We start from the raw sequence: 20,532 nt of genomic DNA on the forward strand, positions 1-20,532 counted from the left end.
ATTGATCTATATCCTGCTGAATCCCAGTCTTCTACACTATCCATAACACCAATCTTTGTATCATTTACAGACTTACTAACCCATCAAACTTTGTTTACATCCAAATCATTTACATATAACAAACAACTATAGATCTCTGTGGAATGCCACTAGTCACGGACCTCCAGCCAGAACAAGTCCCATGACCAGTACTATCTGTCCTCTATGGGCAAGCCAATTCTGAATTCAACCAATTCATGTGGATTCCATGCACTTTAATGTTCTGGATGAGCCTCCCATGAGGGACATTGTCAAATGCCTTACTAAAATTTGGCAGGTGAATGCGTGGCTGAAGAACTGGTGCAGGAGGCAGGGGTTTTGATTTATGGATCATTGGGATCTGTTCTGGGGAAGGTACGACCTTTACAAAAGAGACAGGTTGCACCTGCACCCAAGGGGGTCCATTAAGCTTGCAGGCAGGTTGCCAAGAGTTGTTTGAGTGGGTTGAAACTAATTTGGCAGGGACGTGGGCACCGAAGTGATAGTGCTGAAGATGAGGTAGTTGGTTTACAAACAGCAGCAACGTGTACTGAGACTCCTAGCAAGGAGAGGCTGATGACAGGGCAAAATTGCAGTGAACAGGATAAGTTGCAATGTAAAAGACAGACAAAATTGAAAAAGGTGAATATAGGACTAAAGCTGTTATATTTGAATGCACGCAGTATATGGAAAAAGGTAGATGAGCTTGTAGAACAGTTACAGATTGGCATGTACGATGTTGTATGCATCACTGAATCATGCCTGAAAGAAGATTATAGCTAGAAGCTTAATGTCCAAGGATACACATTTATCGAAAGGACAGGCAGGAAGGCAGAGAGAATGGAGTTGCTCTGTTGGTAAAAACTTAAATCAAATCATTAGAAAAAGATGACACAGGGAAGTGTTGAATCATTATGGATAGAGCCAAAGAACAACAAGGGTAAAAAGACCCTGATGGTAGTTATATACAGACTCACTAAGTGTAACAAGGATGTGGTCTACAAGTTACAAATGGACATAGAAAATGCTTGCCAAAAGGCAAAAAGTTGCAGCAGTCATGGGGGATTTCAATATGCAGGTAGATAGGGAAAATCAGGTTGGTGCTGGATTCCAAGAGGGGGAATTTCTAGAATACCTCTGAGATGGCTTTTTAGGGCAGCTCATGGCTGTGCCCACTAGGGGATCAGATAGAAACACAGAAGACCTACAGCACAATACAGGCCCTTCAGCCCACAATGCTGTGCCAAACATGTACTTACTTAGAAATTACCTAGGGTTACACATAGCCCTCTATTTTTCTAAGCGCCATGTACCTATCCAGGAGTCTCTTAAAAGACCCTATCGTATCCACCTCCACCACTGTTGCCAGCAGCCCATTCCACGCATTCACCACTCTCTGTGTAAAAAAACTTACCCCTGACATCTCCTCTATGCCTACTTCCAAGCAGCTTAAAACTGTGCCCTCTCGTGTTAACCATAGATGTTCAGGATTGGGTTCCGTGCAATGAATTGGAATAGATTAGAGAGCTTAAGGTAAAATGACCCTTTGGGGAAAGTTATCACAAAGTGATCGATTGTGGAAGTTGAGAAAGAGAAGCTGAAGTCATATGCATCAATATTGAGTAAAGGGAATCTCAGAGGCATGAGAAAGGAGTTGGCCAGAAATGACTGGAAAAGAATACAGGCAGGGATGATGGCAAAGCAGCAATGGCTGGAATTTCTGGAAGCAATTCAGAAGACACAGGATATATACACACCACAAAGAAGAAGTTGTATTTTAAAGGCAGGATGACACTACTGTGGCTAACAAGATAAGTCAAAACTAATGGGAAGTTAGAGGATTGAGAAGCTTTTAAAAACCAACAGAAGGCAACTAAAAAAAGTCATTAAGAAGGTCAAGATGGAATACCAAAGTAAGCTAGCCAATAATATTAGAAAGGATACCAGAAGTTCCTTCACATACATAAAGTGTAAAAGAGATGTGAGAGTGAATATTGGACCACTGGAAAACGATGATAGATAGGTAGCAATGGGGGGAACAAAGAAATGGCAGACAAACCGAATAAGTATTTTACATCAGTCTTCACTGTGGAAGACACTAGTGTAATATGGTGGAAGTTCTAGGTGTTAGGCGGCATGAAGAGTGTGAATTTACTATATTTAAAGAGAAGGTTCTTGGCAAATTGAAAGGTATATAGGTAGATAAGTCACCTGGACCAGATGGTGTACACCCAGGGTTCTGAAAGAGGTGGCTGAAGTGATTGTGGAGGCATTAGTAATGATCTTTCAAGAATCACTAGACTGTGGAAAGGTTTCTGAAGACTGGAAAATTGCAAATGTCACTCCATGCTTCAAGAAGGGAGGGAGGCAGAAGAATGGAAATTATAGGCCAGTTAGTCTGACCTCGGTGGTTGGGGAGATATTGGGATCGATTATTAAGGGTGTGGTTTCAGGGTACTTGGAGTCACATGATAGAATAAGCTATAGTCAGCATGGTTTTCTCAAGGGAAAATCTTTCCTGACTAACTTGTTGAGATTCTTTGAAAAATAACAAGCAGGGTAGACAAAGGAGAATCAGTTGATGTTGTGCACTTGGATTTTCAGAAGGCCTTTGATAAGGTACCATACATGAGGCTGCTTAACAAGCTACAAACCCATGGTATTACAGGAAAGGTTCTAGTATGGATAAAGCAGTGGCTGATCGGCAGGAGACAAAGAGTGGGAATAAAGGGACCCTTTTCTGGTTGGCTACCAGTGACTAGTGGCGATTCACAGGGGTCTGTGTTGGGATCGATTCTTCTTACATTATATGTCAGATTTGGATGGTGGAATTGATGGCTTTGTTGCAAAGTTTATAGACAATACAAAGACAGATGGAGGAGCAGGTAGTTTTGAGGAAGTAGATAGGCTACAGAAGGACAGATGAGAATGGACAAAGATAGTGACAAATGGAATACAGTGTCAGGAAATGTATGGTTATACACAATGGTAGAAGAAATGAAAAGGGTGACTTAATTGAAATGTATCAAATGGTGAAAGGCCTTGATAGAGTGGATGTTTCCAATGGTGGAAGAGTGCAAGACCAGAGAACACGGCAACAGAATAGAGGGGCAACCATTTAGAAAGGTGATGAGGAGGAATTTCTTTAGCCAGAGAGTGGTGAATCTGTGGAATTCATTGCCACAGACAGCTATGGCAGCTCACTTTATGTATACTTAAGGCAGAGGTTGACAATTTCTCGACTGATCAGGACATCAAGGAATACGGGAAGAAGGTAGGAGATTGGGGCTATGAAGAAAATGGATTAACCATGATGAAATGGCGGAACAGACTCATTGGGCCAAATGGTCTAATTCTGCTCCTATATCTTATGGTCTTATTGTCTTAAAATCAATATAGAAACATCCACAGCTCTATCTTCATCAATCACCTTCTTCACTTCCTTGAAAAACTCAATCAAGTTAGTAAGACACAATTTGCCCAGAGTCTCATTAGGCCAAGTATTTCTAATTGCTCATAAATCCCATCTCTAAGCATTTCTCCAGTAACTTCCCCAACAATGAAGTGAGACTCACTGGTTTTCATTTTTCAAGAGGGAAATAAGGATATGACACCAGTCCCCTCATATCTCACCTGGGACTAGAGGGGATCCCCATTCTCACCTCTTGCCTCTCTCAATAACCTAGGGGTTATTACAGGTCAATAACCTATCAGGCTATGGAGACATATCTACTTAATGTTCTTTAAGAACCTCACACTACCATCATCTTTTAAAAATCTCAAAATATGCTATCAAATTAGCACGTTCTGTCCTTTTCCTTGGTAAATACTGGTGTAAAGTACTCATTTAGGACCTACCCATACACTCTGCTTCCATGCACATGTTCCCTCCCTTTACACTTGAATAGTCTTACCCACTCCCTAAATATATTTAAGGAGAGAATGCCTTGGGATTCTCTCTATTCTTATTTACCAAGGGCTTTTCATGGCCCCTCCTGGCTCTCCACATTCCCTTCCAGAGTTATTCCCTAGCTTCTTTATAATCCTCATGGGCATCATTTCTGATTTTAGTTTCTGAAACTTTACATAAGCTTTCTTTTTTCTTCTTGATGGAATTCACCATCTTTCTTGGCATAATTTAACATCCTTGTCCTTCTTTCTTACTGGAACATATCTGTCCTGTACTCTGTGTAGTTGGTCTTTATACACCCACCACAAATCAGATTTGGACATGCCCAAAAACAGCTGTTCCCAATTAATTTGTCCTCCTTCCTGCCTAACACACTCATAATGCCCAGCATCCTTACAAAGCCTAGCCAAACCTGACATTTAAAGTTCATGCCCAATACGCTCCTCTTGACTAGCATCTTCTTGCTCCTGGCACCTGTCTCTCTCTCTCTAGCTGCCAACTATGTTAGTCCTGAGCCCAAAAGCCACTGAATGCACCCATCCACAAGAGCAATCTTGCCAAGTAGAGGGCCTGCCCTCCCTAAAACTACACTGTGACACTTTAGTCCCCATTGAGTATGCCTAATGTAATATCTGCCCAAGTGTCTAAACCTGCAGAGAGATAGTATGATTATGCACACGAATGCATGTGAGTGTGTGAAGAGGAGAGAGAGACAAACTAAAGGATTAAATACCTACTTTCAAAAGATAAAGACTAACAATATTTATAGCAGGGACTAACCAATTGAATGCCCTCTGGAAAGGGATTGTCTTCCCATTCCTTTTCAGGAAAGCGCTGGAGAATCCGTCCCTGGCCATCACCACTCCCTGTAAAGGAACAAAAATCTGTATTAATGACTCAGATCACAATACAGTAAACTAGATTAAAATTAAACAGCTTATACTGTAACAGTCCATCGGTCTGATCTGAGTGTATCCCAATTAGCAAGTGTAGTACTTCATAATGCAATGAAGAACGTCTTGGGTGTAAAGACAAGACATTGTTTTCAGAAGAAGTGTGGTTGCCAATTCTACTAATAGCATCATGGACAGTTACAACTGTCACAGGGAAATTGTCAAAAACAAGGTTATGAAATCCTATCCTACATGTTGGCTCTTTCATTACCTTCAATATTTTATGAAGCAAATCAATGGGAACTCGCCTAATACTTCTGACATAGTGAGGTCTATTTTCATTGACATACAACATTTCCATACATTTGAGTTAAATTACAAAAAGACTGGAGAGCGCTCTTCAGCAGTCAGCTCACTTAGCTCTACAATCACAATTCACAGACATTACATACTAATTAGACATACACGGCATCAAATCAGTTGAACAACCAATGAATGTAATGCATACAAATCAGCCAAAGATCCAACTACTCACTTTAGTTCAAGATAAATGCACCAAGCAAAAGAAAATCACACCATAAGCAAACATGACATTTAACGTCATATTAACGAAAAGATACTAGCCTTTCCAACACCCATACATCTTTAATGATGAACAAAGCAACTTATAATTACTATTTATCTTCAACATTCTTCAAAAGAATTTTCTTTTTTTTTCAAAAGACAGCAAGCTGTAGCTTTGACAAAAGTAGTAGTAGGCACGTGGAATGAGCTGCTGAAGGAAATGGTAGAGGCAGGTGCAATTGCAATGTTTAAAAGACATTTGGGCATCTACATGGATATAAAGGGTTTAGAATGACATGGATCAAATGCAGGCAAATGAGACTAGTACAAGTTGGGCCAAAGGATCCATTTCCATGCTGTATAACTATTATAAGGAAAATGGTAGATCACCAACATGGAACACGAGAACACACAATTCTGGGAACAACTGTACTGTACTTCAGTGGTTTGACTTGCCAACTGCTCAAAGAACAAGCCTCACACAGCAACTTTTCACTTTATCCAATATGATTTACTTTATCATTTATCTGGACAACCTGTTCCAGATTAATCATTTTATATAAAACAAAAAAAAAGCTAAATAGATGATTAAATAGCCCAACCTTGAACCTTGGCATATTCACATCTTCAGGAAAAAGCTTACAAAAGGCTTTTCATGACTCTTGTCAATATGGAATTAAACAAACAGCTATGAAGTCTTAACCCTAATGATCTGTGCAGATCATTCTAGGTATATAGGGTGCAGTACCAGGAACATTCCATTGAGTGACAAAGTTTAAGGTTGCACATACTGGGTTAATTAGCTTTCAGACACACATTCAGTAAAACCATACCACATTCAAAGAGCTCAAATAAACTTCACAAAATTATAATGAACTTGTCTAATGGTCTGGTCAATATTACTTATACAGAGCTTCAATAATTCTTTCAGATTTGTAACTATGAACAGCAATCTATTATCTTAATAGAGACTGGTGGTGTTGTATGGGTGAAGGCGCATGCCTAAAGATTAACCTGTTAGAACATATTCAGAAGAGCACTAAGGAAAGTAATTTACCTTGGAGAAATCGAACTCCAGATATGAATTAAATTCAAGTAAAAGGCCTTGAATTCCTTAACGCCATGATCCTGCCAATAACACCTCCAATGGCAAGAGCAACAGATTTGGCCCTGTATTTCAAGGGAAAAATTTGACAAAGACCACTCTGAGAGAGGTAGGCAAATACAAAAGAAAGTAATATTAAACCATTACAAGTTCGTCTTGGCTCTCAACTGATATTTTCCCTAATTTTGGGTGCCATACCGCTCTAAGATTTCTATAGTTCAACAAGGCTTAGAGTAAATTAACTAGAATGAAATCAGGGTTGTGGGATTTCAGGGAAATCATTCAATAATGATTTCAGTGATCATTATTTTCAGTTTTTTGGAAAGCCGTACCAAGAAGATGGGCAAATCAAATTGTATAAATTTTAATCCTGCCAAAAGGATGGTAAAGCTAAAATAGGGTGGAACATACACAGAAGATGCTCTGTGGAATACTGAGTAAGTGTAACACTGTCCAGTACATCAATCAATCAGTTAACATGGCAGCACAGGTAGATAGGGTTGCCACAGAGTCAAAAAATGCACAGCAAAGGAGTGGGTCTATTAGCCTACAACATCTGTACCAATCCTTTTATCCTTCTACCTAGATCCCGCTTACTCGTATTAGATCTGTCATTCTATATCTTGCCTATTTATGTGTCTGTCTCATTTCCTGATTCAGTCATGTTCACTGGCAATTTATAGAGTTGGTTATTGAGTACGACAGCACAGAAACAGGCCCTTCAGCCCATTTAGTCCTTGATAGACTGATCTTCTGCCTAGTTCCATCTGCTTGTACCTGAACGGGCCAAACCCCTCCCATCATTAAACTATCAAAACTTCTCTTAAATATTCCAATTGAACCCGTATCTACCACTCCTACTGGCATCTCACTCCACACTCAAACCACCCTCTGAGTGAAGAAGCTCCCCCTCACAATCCCCTTAAATATTTCACCTTAAACCTATGACTTGTAGTTCTAGTCTCACACAACCTGAGGGGGGGAGAATCTGCATGCATTTACCCAATCTATACGCCTCATCATTTTTATATGCTTCTATATGACCTCCCTTCATTCTGTTCTCCAGTCATGCGTTGATTTGGATGACGGAATTGATGGCTTTGTTGTAAAGTTTGTGGGTGATATGAAGATAGGTGGAGGAGCCGGTAGCTTTGGGGAAGTCAAGAGGGTACAGAAGGACTTAAATTAGGAGACTAGGCAAAGTAGTGGCAGATGCAATACAGTGTCAGAAAGTGTATGGTCATGCACTTTGGTAGAAGAAATGGAAGGGTTAACTATTTTCTAAATGGAGAGAAAATACAGAAATCTGAGGCGCAGAGGGACTCTAGCGTCCTTCTAAAGGTTAATTTGCAGGTTGAGTCTGTAATGAGGAAGGCAAACACAGTGTTAGCATTCATTTCAAGAAGACTAGAATACAAAACCAAGGATAAAATGCTGAGACTTTATAAAGTATGGGGGGGGGCCTCACTTGGAGTATTGTAAGCTGTTTTGGACCCCTTATCTTAGAATTTCATCTATTCAATATACATATACTGTAATTGATCGATTGATTTTCTTCTATATTATGTATTGCATTGAACTGCTGCTGCTAAGTTAACAAATTTTACGACACATACCAGTGATGATAAACCTGATTCTGAAAGGATGTGCTGAAACTGGAGAGGGTTCAAAGGAGGTTCACAAAACTGATTCCTGGATTGAACGGCTTGTTGCATGAAGAGCGTTTGATGGTTCTGGGCCTGTATTCAGTAGAATTCAGAAGAATGGGGGGGGAGGTTGACCTAATTGAAACCTATCAAATGGCGAAAGGCCTTGATAGAGTGGATGTGGAGGGAAAGTTTCCTATAGTAGGAAGCCTCAGAATAGAGGGGTTTCCTTTCAGATCAGAGACAAGGAGGAATTTCGTTAGCCAGAGAGTGGTGAATCTGTGGAATTCTTTGCCACAGGCAGTTGGAAGCCAAGTCTTTGTGTATATGTAAGGCAGAGGTTGGTAAATTCTAAATTGAACAGGACATGAAGGAATACAGGGAGAAACAGGAATTTAGGGCTGAGAGGAAGATTGGATCAGCCATTATGAAACAGCAGAGCAGACTTGATGGGCCAAATGGCCTAATTCTGCTCCTATATCTTATGGTCTTACGCCACAGGGAGCTCAGAATCACCACTGTGTATAGAGTGAAACATTGTAAACCCGTGACCTAGCCTGTTACACACATCAACTCCGAAACTCATTCCTCTCACTTCAACCCCATTCTTTTCATGGGGAAAACAGAAATATATCTATCCTATCTCTGCCACATAATTTAATTTACCTTTATTCGGTCACCATTGGAGCCTCCTTCACGTCAGAGAAAACAACACAGCCTATCCAAACTTTTCCCTAAACTGAAGTCCTGCAATCCAGTCAATATTCTAGTGACTCTCCTCTGCATTCTCTCATCCTTCCCATACAGATTGTGACAAGAAGAGTTGCATCTGATACTCTGTGTGGTCTAAAGATGCAACATAATGTTCAAGCTCTCATATTCTATGCCCCAGTTTATGAAGGCAATACACCCAATATGCCATATATCCACTTCACCGAACTGTTTGTTGCTACTTTCAGGGAACTAAGGTCTTGGACCCCAAGTACCATGTTTATTGACATTCAAAAGGCAGCATAAAGGGTGGTTTGCCGTCATTATTTGTGGCAAAGATTGTAAGAGCAGGAACATCTTATATAGAACATTGGTTAGTCCACACCTGAAGTACTGTGTGCAGTCTGTGGCTTGATCAGTTAGTGGTTACCACAATACTTTACAGCACCAGCAACTGAGGTTTATTTCCCACCACTGCCTATAAGGAGTTTGTACGTTCTCCCATTGACCTTGTAGGTTTCCTCCCGATACTCTGGTTTCCTCCCACAGTCCAAATACATACCGGCTAGTAAGTTAACTAGTAATTGTAAATTGTCCTGTGATTAGGGTAGGATTAAAATTGAGGGATTGCTGAGCAGGATGGCTCAAAGGGCCAGAAGGGTCTGTTCTGCAATGTATCTCAATAAATAAATAAACATCATTGAAAGTATATAACTTCACTGGAGATCAACATGGACTGGAGTATTTCAGTTATACGGAGATATTTGTTAGGCTAGAAACTTGTTAGTGTTCTGAAGTGCATTAGGTGGAGGGGTCATCTGATTGAGGTATCTACAATTATGAAGGGGATATATAGAATTTAAAAAAAACTGAGAATCTTTTCCCCCATGCAACACACAAAATGCCGGAGGAACTCAGCAGGCCAGGCAGCTTCTACAGAAAAAAGTACTATCCACATTGTGGGCCAAGGCCCTTTGCAGGTGGATTGTTTAAAACAGGAGTTCCCAACCTTTTCAATGCCATGGATCAATACCATTAAGAAAGGGGTCTGTGGACACCAGGTTGTGAACCCCTAATCTAAGAGAACATACAATGTCTCCCCTTTAATATAACACACCAAATCATCACTGGTGCAGCCAATTGGTTTTAGAAGTCACATAATTAGTTAAATGCAGATCACTGTGTGCAGTCAAGGTGTTTCAATTGATTGGAGTAAAATTAAACCTGTATCTGGAAGGTCCAACTGCTGGTAAGTCAGTATCCTGGCAAAAACGACACCGTGAAGACAAAAGAACACTCCAAGCAACTGCAAAAAGGTTATTGAAAAGTACAAGTCAGGAGATGGATAAAGAAAACTTCCAAGTCACTGAATATCCCTTGGAGTACAGTCAAGTCAATCAGCATGAAATGGAAAGAATATGACACAGTTGTAAACTTGCCTAGAGCAGGCCATCCTCATAAACTGAGTGACCATGCAAGAAGGGAACTTATGACAACTCTGGAGAAGTTACAAGTTTCAGTGCCTGAAATGGGAGAGACTGCACATAAAATAACTGTTACCCAGTTGCTTCACCAATTGCAGCTTTATGAGAGAGTGGCAAAGAGAAAGCCACTGTTGAAAAAAAAACTCACATGAAATCCTGTCTAGAGTTTGCCAGAAGGCATGTGGGAGTCTCTGAAGTCAGCAGGAAGAAGGCTCTATGGTCTGATGAAACCAAAATTAAGCTTTTCGGTCATCAAACTAAACGCTATTTTTGATGTAGCCAAACACCATACATCATCAGAAACACACCAGCCCTACAATGAAGCACCAATAAAGAACGTGGCTGCATCATGCTGTGGGGATGCTTTACTGTAGCAGGCCCCAGAAGACTTGGGAAGGCAGAGGGTAAAATGAATGCAACAAAATATAGGGAAAAGCTGGAGGAAAGCCTGATGCAGTCTGCAAAAGAACTGTGACTTGGGAGAAGACATGTTTTGCAGCAAGACAATGACAAGCATAATGCCAAAGCTACTCAGGAATAGCTTAAAAACAACAAAGTTAATGTTCTGAAGTGGCCAGGTCAGAGTACAAACCTCAATCCAATTGAGAATTTGTGGCTAGACTTGAAAAGGGCTGTTCGCTCATGATCCCCCTGCAATTTGACAGAGCTTAAACAATTTTGTAAAGAAGAATGGAGGAAAATTGCAGTGTCCAGATGTGCAAAGCTGATAGAGACCTATCCACACAGAATCAATGTTGCAATTGTTGCCAAAGGTGCATCTACTAATGACTTGAAGGGGGTGAGTAATTATGCTATCAATTATTTCGTGTTTTATATTTGTAATTAATTTACATCACTTTGTAGAGATCTGTTTTCACTTTGATGAAGTCTTTTCCTGTTGATCAGTGTCAAAAAAGGCAAAGTAAATCCACAGTGATTCAATGTTGTAAAATACAGGTGTCCCCCGATTTTTGAACATTCACTTTACGACAACTCGCTGTTACGAAAGACCTACATTAGTACCTGTTTTCGCTAACCATAGAGGATTTTCGCTTTTATGAAAAAAAGACACCCGCTTTATATGTGTGTTTACCCTGAGAAAAAGTACAATGACCGTGAAACCTTGTGCGGGCAGTTGTTTGTGCTGCGTGTACGTGACGATTTTGATCAGCGAAACTACACCATACATACAATATTTCTACTTCATATAGGGTGTATATTTATCATATTATTCCAGCTTTTACTATATATTAGTGTTATTTTAGGTTTTATGTGTTACTTGGTATGATTTGGTAGGTTTTTTTTGGGTCTGGGAACACTCAAAAAAATTTCCCATATAAATTGCTTCTTCGCTTTACGGCATCTCGGTTTACAAACAGTTTCATAGGAACGCTCTACCTTCGGATTGCGGGGGAAACCTGTAATAAAACATGAAAACTTCCAAGGTGGGGTGGTGAATACTTTTTATAGGCACAAGAAGTTTAAGGAGAGAGATAGGAGGTATGGAGCAGATTTGAGGGAGAATTTTTTCACACACTAACTGCTGGTAACGTGCTGGTGGTAACAATGACTTCACAACTCTTAAGCAGTATCTCGTCAAGGCACTTAACTTTGCCAAGGCAAAAGCAGCTTTGGATCAAATACAGGTACTGTAAATGGGACTAGTATAAATAAGGGCAAAGGTTACTGTCATATTGGTAGGATACAGGGCCTATTTCTGTGCAGTATGACAAATATTATTGGGGTATGGCCAGCTCCAATATTTCTCAATAAAATGTTGAGCTTTGAGCCAAAAACATGCTACAACAGTTCAAAAATTGCCAAGCATTCAAATATTAAAATTTAATATTTCTTCCAGCTGCATTATGTACATGTTATAATTAACAATCCAATAACCAAGTACCCTAGAAATTTTTTTTATCACAGGAGCCCATTATTTGACCCATTAAGCCAAATAGAGTCAGGTTCTAATTTCACTCCTCTGAAATTTGTCAAATCTGTAGGCAGAGGTAGTTAACTATTCCTACATTAACAAGGCTCACCCATCTAAACAATAAAAGTTGAAGGCAGCTTGTTGATGGGTATGTGCAGAAATTGACCAAAGTTTAATTTAGAACCAGCAATGCTGCCAATGTGAAATGGAAAATACATAAAGCATTTCTTTGCAAAAATGTTTTCACTAAATCCTGATGGTTTTAACTATCAGCTATGAATTTCACAAGACAGTTACAAAACAAGACCCCAAAAAGACTTTTTTATTTCTATAAAAATGCAAAAACAAAACTTTTACATTAAAGGCCATTACATTCAGTAATGTAAACTTTTTAAAAATAAAAACATAGACCTGTACCACTTATGTGGCCCTCTGGACAGATCTGCCCTTTTCACAGCTGGAGGAACTTACCGTTTCAAACTCTGCCCCTCTATGTGCAGTACCGAAGGAGCCTATTCTGTGGTACCTCCCCACAAAGACTTAGTATTGGCTGCACCAAGTTTCAGTGCTTCCCTCAGCACATACTCCTGCAGCTTGGACTCTGCTGAAAGACCAACAAGTTTTGGGCAGACCAAAGGGCAAATAGGTGACATTCCAGCAGCAGTTGACTTCTGACTGGTGTGTGTTCCTGAGATCAGAAAGTCCTCTGTTGGGGATGAAGTGGGATACTGAACCTTGCATCTGTCACTACAACTTGCTTACAAATCCACATTCTTCAAAAAAGGTGGGGGACTGTCTCTTCACAGCCATCCCAAGGGTATGTTGCGCTGGGGGTACATTACTTGTAAAGAAGAATTTAACTGTGGCTCTCTGGCAGCCAAGTGAGGTCTTGGTGTTTATTGGTGAGATCTGGCGATGAGGCATTCTGCCAGATGGTTTAGACAGTCTGCTCAGGGAACCAGCCAACCATATCCAAAGTGAGCCTGTCCTGCAGTACCTGCAGGATGTTTTATGCTGATCACTGCCTGCTGGACTTTTGGTCAAAGGTGTTTGATTGGAAGTACTCTTCCACAAAGGTCAGGTAGTGCACCAATGTCCAACTGACTGGGATGTTGCACAGTAACAGAGCCAGATCCATCTTCTGCAACACTAGAGATAGGTAGAACTTTAGCATGTAGTGACACTCTGTCTCTGTATGTTGAGTCCACACACTACTTGTTAGAGCCATGCATGAAGGCGGTCATCAGGATGAGGGAAACATTGGGTATGATTCTGCTCTCATTCTCTGGCAGTTTCTGAATTGTCACCAGTTGAGCTTGCTTCACAAATACTAAATATGCAAAGTTGCTAAATTGAGAACCATTAGAAAGGCACTTCAAGCATGCAAATAAACAATGATTGGCCTAGTTACAAGGTTTTAGATATTCCACCACTAATTGAAAAAAACATTGCATGTGAAGCACCAGTTATTTTCATTGGCATATTTCAACAGTACAGCTAACCATTACAAGGCAGAAACAACAAGTACAATGAATTTAAAGAGAGAGTAGATGGTGGAATCCTAGGTTTCATATTACCCACTGTAATCTCATATACATAACTGCACATCACTAACTAATAAAAATGCATCTTTACACCTGCAGCATTATAAAATTGTATACAAAGAACAGGCTCATCACCAGATAGTGATGTCATTTTTTCAGGTCATCTTTCCTGCACAGTTTTCAGTCAACACACACAAAATGCTGGTGGAATGCAGCAGGCCCGGCAGCATCTATAGGGAGAAGCACTGTTGACGTTTCGGGCTGAGACCCTTCGTTAGGACTAACTGAAAGGAAAGATAGTAAGAGATTTGAAGAGTTTACAGTCCTTTGGTTTCCCCAGCTCAATATAGCCTCTTCTCATCTCCTCCCCAAGAATCATAGCAGGGCTGCAATGGAATAGATAGATCGATAGATCGATAGATTAATAGATCGATAATAGATCGATAATAGATCGATAATAGATCGATAGATACTTTATTCATCCCCATGGGGAAATTCAACATTTTTTCCAATGTCCCATACACTTATTGTAGCAAAACTAATTACATACAATACTTAACTCAGTAATTAGTTTTGCTACAATAAGTGTATGGGACATTGGAAAAAATGTTGAATTTCCCCATGGGGATGAATAAAGTAATGTTGAATACCCATTGCTGTGGCCTGCTTTTACCACAAATAAATTAGTTATACTTACAATTATTCTAATCCTGTTCCTCCTGTCCAGCCCTTACTCACTTACATCCATGCAGGGCACTTTCCTTTACCCAAATGGCTTTTGTTCCTCATGGATGTCCAATCTCCCCTCACTTTCATCACTCACCAATAGGTTCTGAGGTTCTTCTTGCTTGAACAGACTCTGACAGCTCCCCCCACATCACCACTCTTGATCACATGGATGCACACATTTTTACACTGAATGGAACTAAAGGAAAAGTTATTCAATTTCTCCTGCAAACATTCATAGGCCCAAGCAATGTCTAGCCCTTTCATGGACATGTGAAACAGTTTATGCTTCATTCCTACACCTCAACAGATCACCTTGCATGTTTTTTTTTGTCAAACTCAATGGGAAACCCGAGTTTCCAGTCATCTGTTACTTTAATTCTCCACTCTCTTCCCATCCTAATCATTGTCTTGGATCTTTTTCATTAATGCCAAGTGTAAGCTTGAGGAACAGCATCCTGTTGGACAGATTTCAGCCCTCAGGATTTGACTTCAAGTAACTATCAATATTTTTAAAATTCTCTCTTTAAATGTGGATATATTGTTCTGTTTAAATCTGTTTCTTTACTTTTGCCTAATACCTCTACCTCACACTTTTTAAAAGTAATTATTACTTGGTGATATTAATCTGCACCTTATCATGGCATCCTCAGTTCTTGCTTCAAGTTAAAACATGCTTGTTTTCTCACTCTTCCAGTTCTGATGGAGAATTCTTGATCAGAAATAGTAACTCAATTTCATTCCCCATGGATACTGTATGATTCTGTTGAGCTCTTTTGACATTTTGTGTTATTGTTTCACACACCAGACAAAGAGAAATGAAATATTTGTTCAAGAGAAAGTGATGGGGGTGAGAAATCAGCCTGTCTATAGTGCAAGATCAAAGGGGACACCCAATACCTTTAAGGCAAAACCCCACTAATGGTTAAGATTTCAGGCACAGGTTCCTGCAGACAGGAAAGGGTGACATAGTCAGACATCAGAGGCTTTGTTATACTTGATCAATAGCAACTGACCTCCATGTCTTTCTTGGGAAAGAGAAAGAATATCAGAACTACCTTTAACATTTAAGGTAACAGTTACTTATCAACCCCAAGACAAGGTACATCATAACAGAATGAGGAACATTGGTCTTTTGCTGCCTGTTAAATCGGACTTGTGCGAGTTTGGAGTAACTCAATCCACTGTAAACAAGTTTTACACATTTCCCAGAAGCTCTGGATAATAGCATAATGTTGTAACGTTTGGTCAAACTATTGATGAAACATAAGCTGTTTTGAAATATCCAAGCCTACAATATTCAGATATCATCAGAAAACATATATAAAAGCACACTTTCCACAAAGTGAAGTTCAAAAATTACACAGTTAAATACATTCTATTTTGGAAGGATATTATAAACCAAGATAACAGCAGAGTGCAGATTGATTGCAAGAATAAGATGTTATAAACTAAACCTCAAGAAAAGTATAAAAATAACATCAAGTAGTCCAGTCTGTAGAGGGGTAGTTTAAAAATTGCAGAACATTTTAACACTGCAAGGTTGTTTTGTAATATCGTAGTTGGGGAATCAGTACTAATAAGTAAAATCATCAGCAATCACTATATATACTGTATGATTAACCTATATTGAATAAGTTTTGTAAAGCTTGAAGATATATTCCCTCTTAAATCTTCAGACTTTATTATGTGTAATTATTTAAATAAAAAATTATCTTTAGCAAAAAAAATCTTATACATACAATTTTACTTTGAATTGAGAGAGGGTGGACATATATCAGTTAGAAAGTAATCTATCCATGGCCAACCATTAAGAATAGTAACATATGAAATGCTTCTAATATTTTTAAGAGCAGTAAACTTGAACATTGAGACAATTTTAGGAGGCAGCATCCAAAAGAAAGGGAAAAGAGAACACAAAAATAAATCAGCACAAAGTACTACAACAGCAGGAGTTTCCCCAATTATGCAAAAAAGGAAAGTAGCAAAATAACTCAGGAATAACTTATGGAATATAAAAATAACTGAGACTACCTGTCAAAAATTAGATGACTAATGTAGTGTACAAAATGAGATACAGTGTCTGGAGACTGACTCAGGTCTGGGGAACTTAACTTTCTAATATCATGGATCAGAAGGTACAGGAAAAAGTTAATAAACAAAATGTCTTTTTTATTATTAATTTTTTTTTGCTCAGCATAACAAAACTTCCAATTTCCAAGTACATTTACAATTCCTCCCCTCACAGATATCAGCTATCAGAACAATTCCATCAAAGTATAGACATCATCACCACATCCTATACAAAAGCCCTTATTAGTATAGCAGAAAGGTTTACACCTACATATTGTAGAAAAGGTTGTCATGTTTTATGAAAACTATTTGTTTTTGAGTGTACCATACATGTTAAAAAGTCCAAAGGAATGTATTCCATGATTAATTTACGCCAACCAGAAAGTCCAGGGGCCTTATTGGATATCCAACAAAGTAAAACGTTCTTCCTCGCACAAAAAGTCAGGAGGTTAAAAAGTTTTTTCTGATGCACATTAATAATACAACTGCTGGGCAGGCCTAAGTGAAAAGACACACTGGGTCCAGTTCAAGCTCCATCTTTAAGCTGACTGTTTGAACATTGTTTTTCAGAAACAGCTGCAAAGACAGTAGATACTTTATTATTACAAAAATTCCCTCAGTTCTGGGAAAAGTCCCAGATTGGAAGATAGCCAATTTAACATGCTATTCAATAAAAAAGCGAGAACAAACACACGAGACTGCAGTAACTGCAATAAGAACAAACTGGACATGTTAACAGGGTCGTTAAAAATTCATAATATGATTGGGCAGAAGAATCAAGATTTGCAGAGGAAATGCAATATCTGATATATCCAGTAGAATTTATTGAGAATTTAACAAGCATGCTGTAAAACACAGAACCAATGAATATGGTATATCGAGATTTTGAGAATGTCACATAAAAAAAGATAGTTACCAAAAAAACAAATGGGCCCAGTGGGTTGAGGGTACCATGTTAGCACAGATAAAAGACAAGACAAAATAAAAAGTAATGCCACTTTCAGATGAGTAGGCTGATGCCTATGGGGAGGTGTCGGATCAGTATTTGGCCCTCAGCTTTCAAAACTTACATTAATAATTTCCATGAAATTACAGTAAAACATATCCAAATTTGCTGATGATTCAAGTCTAGGTAGCCAAGCAAGCCACGTGATGCAAAAAGTACATAGAGAGTTAAGAGAGATGTCAAGGAGACAGCAGATGGTGTTTGATTTGGATAAAAAACTATTTTTAAAGGACAAGAAGTCATTAAATATCAATATTCAGTAAAACTTGAGTTTTCTAAGAACCAATAGTTAAAATGCAGAAATAGAAAGCAATTACAAAGCCATTTTTAAAAAAATTCATTGCATGGGATTTAGAATGCTTGCATTGATCCAATTGTTCAGAGCTTCAGTGAGAATAAGCTTGGTACACTGTAATTAGCTTTGTTCTCTGTATTGTTTTGGAGATGGAGCAGCGCAGATTTGATTCCTGTGAGGAGAGTTAGCACAGATCAGCTATTCAGTACACCATGTCCATGCTGAGCATCATGCAACTATTTATGGGTTATTATTGTCACATGTACCAAGATACAGTTAAAAACTCATACTGTCTATATAGATCCAATCACTACACAGTGCATTAAGCTAGAATAAGGTAAAACAATAACAATGCAAAATAAAGAGTAAAAGTTATCAAAACAGTACAGGTAAATGACAAAGTGTAAGATCATAATGAGGTAGATTGTGAGGGCAAAAGTCCATCTTGTTGTAAAAGAGTTTGATAACAGTGGAATTAAGGGTTTCATGAGCCTGGTGGTGTATGCTTTCAGGAATTTGTAAGTTCTGCCCAATGGGAGGGGAAGACGAGATGATGTCCAGGCTGCGGAATAGGAGTTACCCTATGAAGAGAGATTGAATTGGCTGGGACTATACTCACTGGAATTCAGAAGAATGAGAGAGAATCAAATAGAAATGGATAAAATTATGAAACGAATAGATAAGCTAAGAGGCAGTAGAGTTATTTCCACTGAACCATCGAGACTATAACTAGGGGAAATAGCCTCAAGATTCAATGGAATAGATTTAAGATGGAGATATGGAAAAACTACTTTTCCCAGAGAGCAGCGATTCTGTAGAATTCTCTGTCTGGGAAGCAGTACAAGTTACCTCATTAAAAATATTTAAGACAGACAGATTTTTGCATAGTAGGCAAATTAAGAGTTACGGGGGGAAAAACAGGTAGGTGGAGCTGAATCCATGATCATATTGAATGGTAAAGTAGGTTTGAATGGTAAAGTAGGTTTGAAGGGCCAGGTGGCCTACTCCTGCTCCTGCTCCTGCTCCCATTTCTTTTGCTCAAGTTTCTTAAGAGAAGGACTAACAGGGTCAGATGCTGAAAAGTGGTTTTCTCAGTTTAGTCAATGTAGAACTAGGTTATCCTTTAGGAATAAGCAGGTATTTTCCACCTGAAGGTTGTGTGCTTTTAAAATTATCTACCACAAAAGGCTACTGACTCTCACATTGTCAGCTATCAAGATTGAAATTAGATCTTCAAACTTGTACAAGGTAATCAAGAGGTCAAGAGAGAAAATGGACAATCTCAATAAATGATACAGTGGATTGATATAACCTACAATTACTATTTCTAATGTTTTTAAGGAAGTTGTATCACTGAATGCAGTTGGAAGATTGGCAAGTACTGATAAATTCAAGAAATTTTGGGAAATTCAAAGAATCACTGCTTGCTTTTAAAACAAACTGAATGAAAACAAGTTTTTTTGTTAAAATATGTAGATGTTTCTTGAAGCAAGACAAATACTTAATGCTCAACCCCAATTCCACTTTAAAAGGTGGTGGTGATTCACCTTCCTGAGTCACTGCAGTTCTTTAATGGAGGCAAACCTACAATGCTGTCATGAACAGCAATATATTAGCAATTCACGGTGACTTTGAACTTGTTAGGGAACCTGTAATTGATGGTATCCACAAACTCCTGTTGCCCTCACCCAGATTTGTGGAAGAGATCTTGGGCTTGGGAATTGCCCTTCTCAGACAGCATCTCAGAGAAAAAAATTACAACAGATTTAACTTCCTCGGCAAGGCAACTTCAAAGAAAAATGCAGGGAGCTGTGCCAACCACCATGTATAGTCCTTTTTGGCCTTGTACAAGTTTTCAATGTGCCAATGTTGATTTTTTTTTTGGCAACATTATAAGGCTTTGCTATCTTTAACTTCCTTCATTAGCCACAGATTAACCACTTTTCCTGTTGGGTCTTAGAAGGGATAGTTGTTGTAAACCACAATCTAATTCTTTTTCATGTTAGACACTGGCTGACTGCTGTCATATCTTAATGAGTTTCCCAAATTCTAACAGTCATGCCTCATCTTCATTATTTGGTTTAGATTTAAGACTTTGGAAACGACTCTTTCCTAAAGCCTTAACTACTAGAGTAATCAACCCTCTTTCCTTAAACAATCCAAAATCTTTTCCATTATTAGCTCCTCAACAGATTGACACAGAAACATATACACTCCATTTATAAATTATATAAGGGGTAACTTTGTAGGTGTATATAAAATCATGAGCATAAAAAAAGTGAATAGTGACAGTTTCTTTCCCCCCCAGAGACAGGGAAAGTCAAAAACTAAAGAGCATACATTTAAAGTGGGGGGGGGGGGTAATTTTAAAGGGGACCCGAGGGGGAAGTTTTTCCAGTAAAGAGGATGGTGGGTATGTGGGTTGAGCTGCCAAAGGAATTTGTAAAATTAGGTACAATTACAAGGTTTTAAAGATATTTAGACAGGTACAAAGATAGGACAGGTTTTGAGGGATATAGGCAAAATGCAGGCAAGCAGAACTAGCTCAGTCATGATTTTGGTTGGCATGGTTAAGCTCAGCCAAATAGCCTTTTCCTGTGCTGTATAACACTATACAGTCAATT

At 38.9% G+C, this 20,532-nt stretch overlaps 1 protein-coding gene across 8 annotated transcripts in view; it reads right to left on the minus strand.

The window, feature by feature from the left end:
- Positions 1-20,532, minus strand: part of sbf1 (SET binding factor 1) — a 186,387-nt gene that overhangs the window by 114,581 nt on the left and 51,274 nt on the right. For all 8 annotated transcript variants that reach the window (XM_073066693.1, XM_073066691.1, XM_073066694.1 and 5 more), the window contains exon 2: positions 4,709-4,794. In XM_073066693.1, the coding sequence (XP_072922794.1) occupies positions 4,709-4,794 (86 nt within the window). The remainder of the gene's footprint in view (positions 1-4,708; positions 4,795-20,532) is intronic.

This window comes from Hemitrygon akajei, chromosome 14 (genome assembly GCF_048418815.1).
Source record: "Hemitrygon akajei chromosome 14, sHemAka1.3, whole genome shotgun sequence".
Lineage (NCBI taxonomy): Eukaryota > Metazoa > Chordata > Chondrichthyes > Myliobatiformes > Dasyatidae > Hemitrygon > Hemitrygon akajei.